Source organism: Rosa chinensis, chromosome 2 (genome assembly GCF_002994745.2).
Source record: "Rosa chinensis cultivar Old Blush chromosome 2, RchiOBHm-V2, whole genome shotgun sequence".
Classification (NCBI taxonomy): domain Eukaryota; kingdom Viridiplantae; phylum Streptophyta; class Magnoliopsida; order Rosales; family Rosaceae; genus Rosa; species Rosa chinensis.
Genome location: NC_037089.1, coordinates 46,043,737 through 46,058,683, shown reverse-complemented (window position 1 = coordinate 46,058,683; position 14,947 = coordinate 46,043,737). Strand labels below are relative to the sequence as shown.

Here is a 14,947-nt window from a genome sequence, read left to right as displayed (position 1 = left end):
GATTGTTGCCAGAAATTTAGAGTAAATTCATGAGATTTCCTCGAATCGGAATTTAAATCTCCATAAAGATTGAAGATAGAGCATATCTACCTGTGAAGCAGGGATCCCCAAATCAGATTGTGGGTTCATTCCGGCAGCAGTTTGTGGGAGTATTCAATCGTTCCAACTCACTTCAACTGTTCAACAAATCAAGCAGCCACTGACCTAGTGACCTGTTGTGGGAGTATGCGATTTCCTACAGATATTTTTTTTTTCTTTGGGCTAGTATGGGCTGAAGGGAATATACATGTACTTTGGGAGTTTTTGAGCCAAAATATTGTCTAGGCTACAGCCCATATAGCCTACCGTTTGGCATATACTTCAGAACAGAAATGGTTACACCAAAACGCATGTACTTCAGAACAGAAATTTATATCCCCATCCATGAAATAGTTGAATCAATGCATTTATTCATCAAGAAAAAAGAAAAGTAGCATGTTAATTCAAAACAGAGACCGTCTTTGGTTGATACTTCCCTTTGAGAATGAACAAGTCAACTATACTAGATTTTAATAATGACCATACAACAAACATTAGGATCATAAAGCAGTACTGCCAAATGCCAAATTAAGAGTCACTTAAACCACCAGAAGATTGAAGCAAAACTAGATTGATTACCACGGAATTCTGGCCACGTAGATCTAATATTTCCTTTTAACTATTTAAGTAGATCAACATCTTGCTCTGAGAAAGACAGAGAGCCCTCAGTTCCCATAAGGTAAAAAATTAACAAAGAAATAAATAGAAACTTTGATTTTGATGTAGGCAGGAAATGTCAGCAGACCTCATCACTTGAGGTGCATTTTATTGTAGTTATCTGCAGCTTTGGATAATGACTGTATTGAAACTGGAAATCCGGAGCCCATCTGCACAATATGAACAGATCACGTTTGAATAACCCAAAATAAAAGCAAGGAATTACGAAACACAATAGCAAGGGTTATGAGCTTACTGTGCTACATATGTGGAAAGAGTTGATATACCCAGCATATTTGGAAGCTGTGAAAATAAAAAATGCAAATGATTTTCATAACCATTAAAAACATAGTATATTCAGTAGATGAAGAATAATATAAAGCAAAAGATATTCTGATCAACCGATTAAAGGTACACAATAATTTTGAAGATCTCAAATAGCAGTTCCCCAACCGTTTGGCATCATTTACAGTGTTACAAAAGTAACAGAAAAACAATCGGTCAATTTTTTCAAATCAATCCAAGTTCGCCAATGGAAAGAGAACAAACTACATTCTACATTGCAAATGGTTATTCAAGCGAAAAAAAAAAAACAAAAGGCATTTAGCTCCCAGTAAACTAGATTTCACTAAAAAGAAAGCTTCGAATGCTGCCCAATTTCCTCTTTTACAAGTAATTCTATGATCTACTGCTATCAGAACCTCAGTCAACCTGCGAAAAATGAAGGAATGACTGCATATAGACTATGGCAGCATCTCAGAGAATCTGTGATAATCACAGATTAATTTTACCTAGAGTGGCACTACTATCATCACCCCTTTCAATAAATTTTAATGCTGGTTCCCTGGTCCAATGGAGGCTGGCTGATAAACAGAGGAAAATTGCACATGGTTGAGTAGAAAAATTTGAGAGGATAGTAGTAGGTGGGTGGGATGAGTAAAGAAAGTGGTGTCAAAGTATCACTAATTATTCTGTGTTGTAGTTTAACGAAGTCCTCATGGGGTGGGAAGGATAGAAATCACATGATACACCTACAAATCATTAGCTCACTCTCAGAGATCCAAGACTATCAACTATTTCATACAAAAAGGACATGCAGCTGACAGCACATACGGCCCATGATTAAATTATCATTGTTTACGTTTATAGTTGCATCATGGACTAACAACTGCAATTGCTCATGCAGACATTATAGGTTCTCAGATGAGCTCAGCCAAGCTGAGATTAAAGCTTTCTAACTTGGGAGGACTTAAGATTGGCTAAAAGGTTATACTAAGCAGAACAAATTCAGTTCTTGTCCAGCCCTGAGATGGATAATCAATTCAACGGGATGCTCAACTTGGCTTGAAAAGGAACATTTGTAAGCCCATTTGGGGACAAAAAATGTAGTGATTTGCTTGCAACTCCAAAAAAAAATCATACACTTAAACTGTTAAGGGTTGCAAACAAGTGTGATACAAGTTTAAATATGAACAGTACAGGTAACTGAGGTCTAATGTAACACATTCATGCACCAACAGTTCATTCTTAGTAACTGATAATTTACAAGTAACAGCTACCAGACAATCATTAAACCTCAACAACTTAGAATACTCAAGTGTACTAAAAAAAATTTTAAAAAAAATTAAAAATAAAATAAAAATAAAATAAAATCCCTCAAAGTGTAACTAGTATGCAATTAAACTTCAAATTCATATCAAATTTTACCTTATTATTTATGTTAGCCTCTTTATTTATCAAGCCCACAGGGAATGTATAGAAAGAACAAGAGTACTTTATGCCACTTACACTTTTTTAAACCCGTAGGCTTTGCCAGCAAAAGAGAACTCATAAATGCACCAACATTCTCACGCAGATACTCCTCTGTAAAGCTTACCTGTAAAGAAGTATCAAACAAATGACTTTCTTAGGAGAAAAGTGATCACAACAGATAAGCAAATGAGAATAGGCAACAAGTATCCATAGAATTAAACTCAGATTATAGTACCTTTCCGAGCCCAACATGAACTATTGATGTTCTGTCCATTTTATACTCAATATGACCTTGTCTTACTTTTTGTAGTGCCCCAGCAATGTCGTTAGTCACAGTACCTAGCTATTTGATGTATAACATGGCAAATATTAGTGGATGCCTTCAGCCTGGGAACTGAATATGAGATCACAATATGATAAAACTCACTTTTCGGTCAGGCATTAAACCACGCTCTCTAAGAATCCTTGCTATCTGCAAAACATTAATTTTCTCTTTTCAGTAAATGGAGCAATGAATGTTACTAATCCACAGGAAAACATTAACATTCAAAACCTTCGCTAGACGCATAACCATTTCATTTGTTGCAAAACACTTGTCAACATTGAGTTTACGACTGCCTGCACGATAAAAGCTCATATCATAAATTGAAATAATTACTTAGCGTTCAATAGGAAGAGATTTAAACTAAAACCAACAATCATAATTATTGAAATGTCAAGTATATTTAATGGACATGAAAATAGATCAGCAGCAGCAAGGGTTAGTATATTACTTGCAATTTCCTCCACAAGGTCAACACCGCCAACAATATCTGCTCCAGCAGCTCTAGCTTCATCTGCATCTGCACCTTCAGCAAAGAAAGCAACCCTGACTACCTGAAAAATGGTAGTTATCAAGCAACAAGGCAGAATACAAGCCAAAGAAAATCACTCTCCTATATAGTTAGCCTTTATTAGATAACTATATAATTACCTTTCCGCTACCATGGGGCAAGGTCATGTTGCCACGAACTGCCTGCACTTCAACAATCAGGTACAAGTTCAGATTAATTACAACAATGACATAAAAAGGTAGAAGCATAAAATATAAATAGAAAACAACTAGATGAACTTTTATTTATCTAAGGCCCGTCAAGTATAGAGAGTGAGAAAGGGGAGAAGTGAGAAGAGATGAAAACTATGAAGGAAAGAGAAGGATATTTATGTATATGAAATTAATGAAAAAATATGAGTTCTTTCTTTAGTTTTATGTTTCCTCTTCATTTCTTCTTCACCTCTCATTCCATACCTTTCTATTATATTCGAGAACAAAAAAGAAAACAGAAAACACAAACACAAAAACAGTACAGAAGGGGCCCTTAATTATAGGAAACCATCAGACTAGTGGAACTCGTGCGTAATCAAATGAATCTACACATTATGATTTATAAGAGTAGTTAAGGAGGCTAACATGTCCAGGTGCATATGCCCACCCAAAGAAGAGGTCAACAGCCATAACAAATGTATGAAGACAAGGAATTTACATACAGTGGTTTTGACAGACCATTTACATAACGATGTTATTTTAAATAACTATTAAATGGCCTTACATCTGGACTCTGAACATGGAATTCATACAAGTTTCCTGAATGCTAATTATCCCCTCTTGAAGGCCAACCATAATACACATTTGTAATGTTTTCTCTCCAACTTTCTTGAAGTTATCTTGAGTTTTTTATACTTACTAGCCATCTAACACGCACTCATGTGAGATCACCAACCTTTCCAAACAGTAAATGGGGAGTAACTTTGCGTTATCAATCGACTTTTATCCCCACTCATTTTAAATTACCCTATATAGGGCCTTTTTTTAAAGTAGTGATTACTGGTGATGAAAGAATTGCAAATCTAACTGTCATGGAAAAATTGCAGTCTAAAACTCATGGAAATGAACTGCAAGTCTACAACTCATGCACTGCTTTCATAATAGCTAAAGCCTAAAGGTGACAAGTTACGATATCAAAGTCTATTTTGTCAGGAATTAAATCATGCATTAGATAAGAAAAGATTTTACTCAGTTGGGATGGCATATTACATTTCGCTTGGCATCAATACCCAATTGCACATGAGCTTCCACAGTTTCATCAAAGTTGCACTTGGCAGTAGCCTGTAAAATAACTAGAAAATGAGAAAAAGAGATTATAAATAACAAACACTTTAAAATGAAACAAAATGCTGATACACACAAACTACAAACCGAACGTAAAACAAGTCTAAACACCTCCAAATACTTAAATTAGTAGTCCTAAAAGAGGAACAGCTTATGGCCAGCTCAGTATGGAGTCTATGGACAATGAAAAAGTGAGGATATAGGACTAGCTATGGAACTTCAGTAATAATACTTCTTCTTTTTTTTCAATAGAAATTGATTTCATTAGAATCAATAGCCAATGGCTAGAGTCTGACATGTACTTAAAACAAGGTGAAGCCGGAAACCTGTCTAAGTAAATGCAGCTCATTACAAGTCTGATTTGAGCTCGCTAAGTAACGAACTTGTAAAAAAAACAAGTTCGTGTCTCCTAACACTGAATCAGTAGTCACAAACACTACTAATTCATAACAAACTTTCATCCTTAATCCCTTACCTACAAACCTTACCACACTATTAAGTTCATATAAATGACCTCCAAACCAAATTAGCAACTTAAAATGAATCAAATACATGTCCTGTGTATTAGTTGAGCTAAGCAAAAGCCAATTGTTACCCAAAAAAACCAAGGAGAACCAATACACACTGACCTTGACTTGTCGAATTGCTTCCATCAAATCAAGAATGGGCTTCCTTTCCTTCTTCTCCACCTTAAGAAACGTGGGGAAAGGAACCACCACATTCTCCTCTACCCTAAAAACCCTCCTTCTCGACTGCTCGATCCTCTGCTTCTCCTTCTCCAGCTCACCCTGCCTCGCGTCGCCGCCTTCCTCCGAGACCTTATCTTCCGGCAACGGAGCCACTCGGGCCGGGTACGACACCGGGGTTATGGAAGGCCCGTCCTTCACGAACCGGGCGTCTTCTCGGGTCCACGGCGAGTCGTGAGGAGGCGCGTGCGACGGTGGCGGCGGTTGTGTTTGTGCTGATTGCGGAGCCGGGTCCGGGTCCGGGTCGGGTGAGGAGGAGTGTTGTTTGGGTTTGGGAGCGTAGGAGACGGGTTGGATCGGAGCGGGTTGGGGTTTAAGGGGTTCGGGAGGAGAGGGAATTTGATCTGATTGGGAGGTGAGGGACCTTAGAAATGGAGACGGGTGGAGATGGGAGCAGTGACGGCGAGCCGAGGAGAGGAGGAGCTTCAGGGCTGCCATGGGTTCGGAGGTTTAAGGCGCAACGCAGCGTTTTCAAACAAACCTCACAGTTTCCAGTTCCGGTGCTCGACTTTACTTGTAAGTGAGCTAGTTTATATGTTTTTACTAGGGCCACACCCTGCCCCCATTTTTACTGTCGATTACTTACCCTACAGGCCAGCACCGTCAACTTTATCTTTTTATAACTTTACACTGTTATTTCCGAGAGAGCTTTTAATGAGGACCAGTAAAATGAGGAATTCATGAGGAATTTTTTGTGAGATATACTTTTCGATCACGTTTTCGCTAATCAACCGTTAGATGTTTAGATATTCATGTGTAGATCATTTTTGTAATTTTTCAACCAAATTAAAAATCGTTAAGACATTTATAATCGTGATTTATCATTTTTGAACCTGAACGGTTCAGATTTGACATATTTGGTTCGTCCATTGATTTGATCTAGTCAGGTACCTTAATGATTAGCAATTTGGAAGAAGAATTTTAGGAGTGATCTACGCATGCATACATAAACATCTAACGGATGATTTGCAGTAATATAATCAAAAAGTTAGTCTTTTAAACCGTTGATTAGAAATTCCTCATCTATTATAGGTTTCCCCTTTTTTTTGTTTTTTGGGCTACAAGGGGCCTAGAAGGCAAATACAAGGACCAAAAGAAAAACAAAATTAACTAGAAGACCTGTCATCAGGTCTTTTCCTGGACTTTCTAACTCTAGCAACAGAGTCCATATCATCTAACAAGGCATGAGAGGGAGGGTCTTCAAATTCAACAGTTCCACAATCATGGGTGATGCTATTCTTTGCAAGACAATCAGCGACAACATTGCATTCTCTATAAACGTGTTTTAGAGACACAGATTAAAACTGAGCAATCAGGTTTTTGCAATAAGAGATAAGAGCTAGAGCTAAGGGATGCAAGAATATATCACTGTCAGTGATAAGTTTAACCAATAGCCAAATTAGTTTCGATCTCCAACATACTAATTCCATAGTTAAGAGCATGCTTTAGACCATAGTACATGCCCCATGATTCGGCATGAAGAACTTCCCCGCCAATACCCAAATTGGCTTGAAAACCTTTGATTCAACTCCCATAAGAGTTTCGAATGACACCACCTGCACCAATTTTCCCAGAATTGTCACTTCTAAAGCCATCAACGTTTAAGTTTAAAAACACAAACAAATGGTTTAGGCCAATTTAATATATTTAAACAATAATTTGAGATCAAAGATCGGGTAACTTGGGTTGGCACCATTCCTTTGCAACATTAGATATGAGAATATTAGGAGAATGAGGATAATGAAAACTTGAATAAAAAATGTGTTTGTTTCTCCATCTCCAGATAAACCAACAGATAAACACAAAGAAGGAACGCCACTGAATATCCATGTCAAAATTAATATTGCTAAGAAGATGATCTTTAATCCATCCAATCCAACACATGGAGAACGTCTTTGCAACAGCAGGAAGAAGATTAATAGAGTTTCAGATAAATTGAATGGCAGGGCAATATCTAAAAAGATGAACTAAAGATTCAGTTCCAGTATGACAGATGTGACAAAAATCATCCCTAGTAAGATTTCTTTTTGCTCTCTGGACATTGGTTAAAAGTTTTGTAAGAACAAATTTGAACACGAATACAATTCTCCTTAAGATATGATAACGTGTTATAACTTGCAGCATGAGTTATCCGAGATGAACTATGATTCCTAGTCTTTGTATAATTGTGTTTGTGATAAGAATCACATAAACATACGAAGAAGTCCAATTAACTTGGTAACCAAGTAAATATCATCAGATAAACATATAGTGTAGCAGTTTGAGTAGACTATATAAGCCTCTTATGGGGAGGACTCTAATTGATCTGTTCACTATATATACAAGGTCCCTGTGACCTCTTTTGTTACAAGCCTTTAAGTAATCTAGCCTCATAGATAGTTGCGACTTATTGAGAGAATCACATAAGCTCTTGTTATTCCAGAAATTCTTGTTCTTCAACAATGGCCTCCTTTTCATCTCAAGCTAGTATTGGTCTTTAGACTGCAACATCCACAAATTGTTCTCTTTATGTAATTGTACCATGATTGATGAGCTATTCTTGTTTTGTATGTTTGTTGTGTTTATATAATATGCAATTGTATGATCTTTAGAGTTTATTTTCCGTTTACAATTGGTATCAGAGCATGAATTGCATGTTAATAAACCGAATTAAGTTTTACAAAATTAAGGGTTATTGCTATATGCATGTACGTATACTGTTTGTTCATGAGCAGGATGTTTGTTTTTCCGAAACTAGGCCATAACCTTAATGGGCCCAATATAGACCATACAAAAGCCTTTTTATCAAGCCAATGCGCAAATGCACATTTTAGTTTAATCCCAGAATGACCATTAGAACGGTCTCCTCTCTTCAATCTTCTATTTTGGGGATTTTGGGTTTATAGAGAAAGAATTTTGATTCTGCTGATTTTGTGCTTCTAATTGCAATTGATTCAAGGAACCAAGTTTGTATGTGCCTGCGAATCTTTCTGTACATATATATATATATATATGCGCTTGTGATTAACTCTAATTGCAGCGCAGGAGCGTCCCGGTATGTTTCTTCTCTTCAAAAACTAAAACTTTACCTGAACTCGATTGTGAATTTGTGATTACGAGCAAGAACCCTAGAAAGCATTCCCGACGTGCACTTAGGATAGAGTAGAACGTGACTCTGGATGAAATTCACTTTTTGATTGCTTGATCATATGTATTTTGACTTTGCTAACTTGTTGGAATGGTTATGATTAAATGATGTTATGGTGTCATTGCTCGTCTGTGTTTTGTGTTATGCATGAATTTTATACATATATCTATGTTGATTGCTTGATGGAATTTATATATGAAGAAGAAAATCTCCTAGTAACCTTCATGTGTCTTGTTCACTAAAATTCTAATATAAAGAATGGTTGTATTTCATACTAAAACTTGGGCAACTATTGGTTTTGGATTGCAAAATTATGTTTTGATATATGTTGTAACATCAACCTGTCATGATATTAGTCTTGTTAATCATTTAGTTGCAAAACCAAAATTGTGTCTTTGATTTTTGGAATGTGAATGTATCTGCAACAAAAGGATTAACTTTTATATATGTTCTTAAAATCAAAACAGTGTACCATGAATTTTTAGGGACTATATTCAGTGATCTGACTTTTCTTCTTGCAAACATGTGTTGACTGTTCAGTGATGCCTTAGTTCCTAAACTTTCAGTTTTACAATTAAGAAAATTTTCAGTAAATGATTATCTTTTTGCCAACAGGTAAAGTTCTCATTGAATGTGTTTTTGGGGAATTTTGTGTTTTCTGTGAGGAATGTTTTCATTCTTGTTTTGTTTGATACTTGATGCACTATTATGCAAACATGTGTGTACTTTTTTTCTCAAACAAAAATTTTCAGCTTTAACATAAAACTAAAATCTTTCTTTTTGTTTTGTCTTACAGCTTTGAACTCTGGATATTCTTTGTCTAACATTGAGCCTTTGAATGGCTCAAACTGCAGGAAGTGGAAAGAGAACGTAGAGTTGTACCTTGGCCTTCAGGGTATTGATATCTGTTTGAGAGAACCTCAGCTTATCTTAGATGACCAAAGCACTGATTTGGACCATGTGGAATATAGAGAATGGGAGAGGGCTGACATGATGACCAAATTAATCTTAAAGCAGACCATGTCACCCATAGTGAGAGGTAGTGTTGCTGAACTAGAAACTGCCTTAGAGTTTATGGTTGTCATTGGTCAGAAATTTATCCAGAATGAGAAGGCTGAGATTCACTTGCTCTTAGACAAGTTGACTGGGACCTAGTATGATCCTACAGGCAGTGTTAGAGAGCTTATTATGGATATTATCCGAACCACCACTAGACTTGGAGACTTGAATGTTGTCCTACCTGATGCTTATATCATCCACGTTTGCTTCACACATCTTCCTGCTAGTTTTGCACCTCTAAGAACTGCTTATTTTGCTCAAAAGTAACAGTGGGATTTGAATGAGCTTATAGCCATATGTGTGCAAGAAGAAGAGTTGCTTAAGAGTTAGGGTGCCATTACTGTTAATCTTGTGGGTAAACAGAAGAAAAAGTGAAATTCTGGAAGGTTTAGTGTAGGGGGTTCTAGCACTGCAACAACTTCGGTTGAGGGAACCAGTGGGGTTAAGTCACCAAAACTTGCTCCTAAAAAGGTCGTAGGCAAGGGTAAAAGGCCTGGAAATTTTAAATGCTTCTTTTGTATGAAAGAGGGGCATATTAAGAAGAACTGCAAGGGTTTCAAGGATTGGCTCTTAAAGAAGGGTAAGTGTAGGTACAAGGTTTGTACTTGGTGTGTTAGTATTCTCATACAAAACATTGAAGAAGCCTACAAGCTGGTCTCAGAGAACTCCTAAAGGTAATTGCATCTCATGAGTCAATATATGCACTGGGATTGCAACATGTGTTGCAATTCTTGAGTTAGTCCTGCGTTTTAGGGAGTTCGATTTTGGAAAGTATCTTTCGGCTTTAAGATTTTGTTTTACAAAGATATTTCCAAAGATATTCCAACTGGTAAAATGATGTTATTGAAGTCCTAAATGTTTTAGGATTTGTTTATTTTTAATTGGATATCTTTTCTTAAAAGATCTTTCCTTTTAAGAGTCTAATTAGGGTTAAGTCATGATTATCAAGGATTTGTTCTCTCCTTAATATATTCAGAAAGAGTGTGTTTATTTTTGTACGACTTAGACGCAAGAATTGTTGTTCTTCTTGTTTGTTGAGCAAGAGTACCATAGGAGCATTGAAACACTAGTTCCGTGTCAAAGTGTTTCATTGATCATTCATACATGTGCATTGGTTCTCTCGAGATCAGTAGAGAAGGTGTTGATGCATGAAGAGTGATAGTTGCATCATTCAAGTAAAGAAGGCAATCAAGGTTCAAGACAAACACCTCATTAGTCAGTCTAGTGATTGTAGCCGAGAACAGTGCTAATTGTGTTTATAAAGAAACGTATCCTTCATCATTAGTGAATTGATTTGATTTTGGGTTCTCAAGAGTAAGATCCCCGTAGTGTTTTTAATATCAAATTTGAGGTTTTCACTGCATAACCAAAAGTTGTGTGTTCGGTGTTATTTTTGGTTTCTGCCCAGTAAGGATTGCAACGTACCTATCAATCCTCGATACCTGGAAAACACGTTTCGTCCTAGAATTTTCACACTGTCTTAGTTCAGTTTTCTCTATTGAGGTTAATGCAATAGATAGTTCATCTAGTTCCTGGTTTTTGGATACAGCTTCACCTATTCATATTACTAATTGTGTGCAAGACTTTCTAACAAAGAGGGCCCTAAAGAGAAGTGAGTTAAAGATCTCAGTAGGAAACGGCATGGGAGTGGATGTGAAGGCAGTAGGCACAGTCAACTTTTCTTTAGGATCAGGCCTTCGTTATGTTTCGGAAAATGTTTTTAATATTCCCTCTATGAAAAGGAAGTTAATTTCAGTAGCTCTTTTGGTTAGGAAAGGATGTACTTTTTTCATCAAATTTGAAGGAATAAAAATCTCCCACGCTTCTAGTTATCTTTCTTTTGCTTCTTTTGTTGATAATTATTGAATGCTTGATTGTTCTCTGCCACAAGATGTTTTGTCAATTGAAAATGAAAGAAACAGTTTAAACAAGAAAAGAAAATTCAGTGAAAAATCTACTTATCTTTGGCACAGGAGACTTGCACACATTTCAAAAGTAACATTGAAAAAATGGAAAAAGAACATTTTTACCGGAATTGGACTGGTCTGATTTTGATACTTGTATAGTTGTATTGAATGCATTAAGGGAAAATTAACTAAGTCTAGAAAGAAGAGCACAAATAGAGACACTGAACCCTTGCAGCTCATCCACACTGACATATGTGGAACATTTGCCAATAGAACTGTATGTGGAAATAGGTACTTAATAACCTTCATAGATGATTCAACCAGATTTTGCTGCATTTATTTATTGTCGGAAAAATCCCAAGCTTTAGATAAGTTTATCATTTACAGAATAGAAGTAGAAAAGGAGTTGGGGAAGCAATTAAATAAAAGCAGTAAGGTCTGATAGGGGAGGAGAATACTATGGTAGATATACTGACGCAGGACAGAAGAAAGGCCCTTTTGCTTTATAATTAGAAAAAACATGGAATGCAAGCCCAAATACCACACCTGGCACACCTGAGTCAAATGGCATTTCTGAGAGAAGAAACAGACCCCTTCTTAACATGATTAGGAGTATGATGTGTACGACAAGCTTGCCTAGGTTTCTTTAGGGAGAAGCTTTAAAAACTACCAATTATTTGATTAACCGAACACCTAGCAAAACTGTTCCCAGGACACCTTATGGGCTGTGGAAGAATAAAAAGCCTAGTGTAAACAACATACACGTTTGGGGATGCAAAGCTGAAGCTAGAGCTTATAAGCCTCAAGCTGGAAAATTAGACCCCAAAACCATATCAGCTTATTTTGTTGGTTATCCCGATAGGCCTTTTGGCTACAATTTTATTGTCCCAGTCACAATACCAAAATTATAGAAACAAATAGAGCTGTTTTCCTAGATGAAATCAATCATACACATGCCTATAAGGACTCAGAGCTTGAATTTCAAGAGATTTCGGAAGATGAACCAAATTTGTTGATTGCATAGCCCTTGAGTCTCGATGTTAACACTGAACCTGTTTTACACCCACAAACTGCAGCTATAGAACCGGTTCAAAATGACAAACACCAAACTAATGTAGCTCAAGAAGTTGATCCACAATCTGATAACATGGAAGATGCAGTTGTAGCGCAACCTGAGTAGAAAATAACAATCAGGTATTGAGAAGATCTGAGAGAATAAAAAAACTTGCCATCAACCCTCAAGAGTATGAAATTTATTTACAAGAAGCTGATTTAGAATTTTCTGATGACAATGATCCCTTAAGTTATAAACAGGCAGTTGAAAGTCATGAGAGTGTGATGTGGCATGAGGTAATGCAAGTTGAAATTAAGTCTATGTATGACAATGAAGTATGGGAATTAGTAGAACCAGTTAAGAACCAAAAGGCAATAAGCTGCAAGTGGGTTTTTAAAACCAAGAGATGTGTAGATGGTTCCATAGAAAGGTATAAAGCTAGGCTTCTGGCCAAAGGATTCACACAAAATGAAGGAATAGACTTTAATGAAACTTTTCCCCTTGTTTCTCCAAAGAGTACTTTTAGGATCATAATGGCTCTAGTAGCTCATTATGACATGGAGTTACATCAAATGGATGTAAAAATAGCCGTTCTAAATGGTGATTTAGATGAGGAAATTTACATGAAACAGCTTGAGGGTTTTGTGAAACCTGGAAATGAACACTTAGTGTGCAAGCTAAATAAGTCTTAATCAGGCCTCTAGGCAATGGTATCTCAAATTTGACTCTGTGATAAGTTCTTTTGGCTTTACTAGAAATCTAGTTGATGAGTGCGTTTATATGAAGACAAGTGGCAGGCATTTTATTTTTTTTGTTCTTTATGTGGATGACATTCTACTTTCTAGCACTGACAATGGTTTATTGCATGACACTAAAATCTTTCTATCAAATCACTTTGAATGAAAGATTTGGGGGAAGCGTCATATGTCTTGGGAATAGAAATACAGAGAGATAGAACTAAGAATCTTTTGGGACTATCTCAGCAAAGTTACATCTCCAAAGTGTTGAAGAGATTTGATATGCAAAATTGTTCTTTAGGACATGTTCCAATGTCTAAAGGTGATAAGTTGAATAAGAGTCAGTGTCCTAGAAATGAGCTAGAATTAGAAGACATGAAGAATAAACCTTATTCCAGACTTGTAGGTAGCCTAATGTATGCTCAAGTCTACACAAGGCCAGATTTAGCCTATGCAGTAGGTATTTAACAAGGTTTTAGTCCAATCCAGGCCATGAGCACTAGATTGCAGGAAAGAAAGTCTTGAGATATATACAGAAAACCAAGAATTATTGTTTGGTTTATAGAAGAGTAAATGAGCTTGAAGTAGAAGGATACTCGGATGCAGACTTTGCAGGTCAATACTCAGATTCTGGAAAGTCAACCTCAGGATATGTGTTTATGTTAGCTGGTGGTGCTATAGCCCAGAAAAGTGTCAAACAAACTCAGACTGCCACCTCTACCATGATGGCAGAATAAATTGCCATTTATGAGGCAACTTGTCAAGGTTGTGGTTGAAAAATTTTCTTGAACAAACCAAACTAGTTAGCTCTATCATTGATAGGCCTTTGAGAATTCATTGTGACAATTCTACTATAGTGTATTTTACGAAGAATAATAAGAGGCTACCAACTCTAAGCATATACACCTAAAGTACTACAGTGTCAGAGAAAGAGTTAAGCATAAGGAGCTGGAGATAGTGAAAATACACACCTTAAAACAATTGGCAGATCCCTTCACTAAACCTCTGACCATTGTGGCTTTTCAGACTCATGCCAAGAACACCGGCATTCTACCAACTTTGGATGCAGAGACTTAGTAGGAGCATTACATCTTTGAGTGGGAGTTCTTGATGTGGAAATTTTGTTTTCAAAATTATGAGTTTATGATTTTCTTTAGTTCGATTTTGTTCTTGAGAACTGATTTTGTTTTAGTTATCATTTGAATTTTATTAGTCAATAAAATTCTATTCATTTGCTTTTCTGATAAGGTTATTGATTACTGCAGTTTTATGTTTGCTGTCTTGATTCTTGTGATACTTACAATTTATGTATACATTCTGGAAATTCTATAACTTGAATCAAATGTTTATGTTGAGTTATTTACTGTGTTAAATGACTGATTGATATGGTTCTGGCACATTGAACCATAGTGAGGACCATATTTTGATGCATCAATTGATGATTTTGTACATTAGCATCATATATATATATATATATATATATATATATATATATATATATTAAGTCATGACTTGTGCCTCATGTGGTGTAGGTACATGGTGTCTGTAATTGCAGGGTGGTTAAGTTTTCCAAACTTGATTTTTCCTGCAGTTCGTCATCATGTTTTTGCATTGACTGAGATTTGATTGGATTCTTGGAGTATTTTTCATCTCTGTGCACACTTCAAGGATTACTGAAACT

General features: G+C 36.4%; 1 protein-coding gene across 1 annotated transcript; it reads right to left on the bottom strand.

Moving 5' to 3' along the window:
• Nucleotides 1-244: 244 nt before the first annotated feature.
• LOC112190630 (50S ribosomal protein L1) lies at nt 245-5,906 on the bottom strand. The gene is made up of 10 exons (XM_024330081.2): nt 5,266-5,906; nt 4,562-4,633; nt 3,461-3,502; nt 3,261-3,363; nt 3,041-3,105; nt 2,915-2,959; nt 2,723-2,830; nt 2,524-2,611; nt 992-1,038; nt 245-905 (listed from the first exon to the last, which is right to left on the bottom strand). Exons 1-10 carry the CDS (start codon nt 5,818-5,820, stop codon nt 828-830), a joined length of 1,203 nt encoding a protein of 400 aa, XP_024185849.1. The 5' UTR covers nt 5,821-5,906; the 3' UTR covers nt 245-827.
• Nucleotides 5,907-14,947: the final 9,041 nt, after the last annotated feature.

What these genes read in the sequence shown, in the direction of transcription:
- LOC112190630 (XM_024330081.2), bottom strand. Translation starts at nt 5,820, where the DNA reads ATGGCAGCCCTGAAGCTCCTCCTCTCCTCGGCTCGCCGTCACTGCTCC. An exon ending in GTATTGATGCCAAGCGAAAT is followed by an intron (nt 3,503 to 4,561) that starts GTAATATGCCAT and finishes GTTGAAGTGCAG; the next exon opens with GCAGTTCGTGGCAACATGAC. An exon ending in TTCATGTTGGGCTCGGAAAG is followed by an intron (nt 2,612 to 2,722) that starts GTACTATAATCT and finishes ACTTCTTTACAG; the next exon opens with GTAAGCTTTACAGAGGAGTA.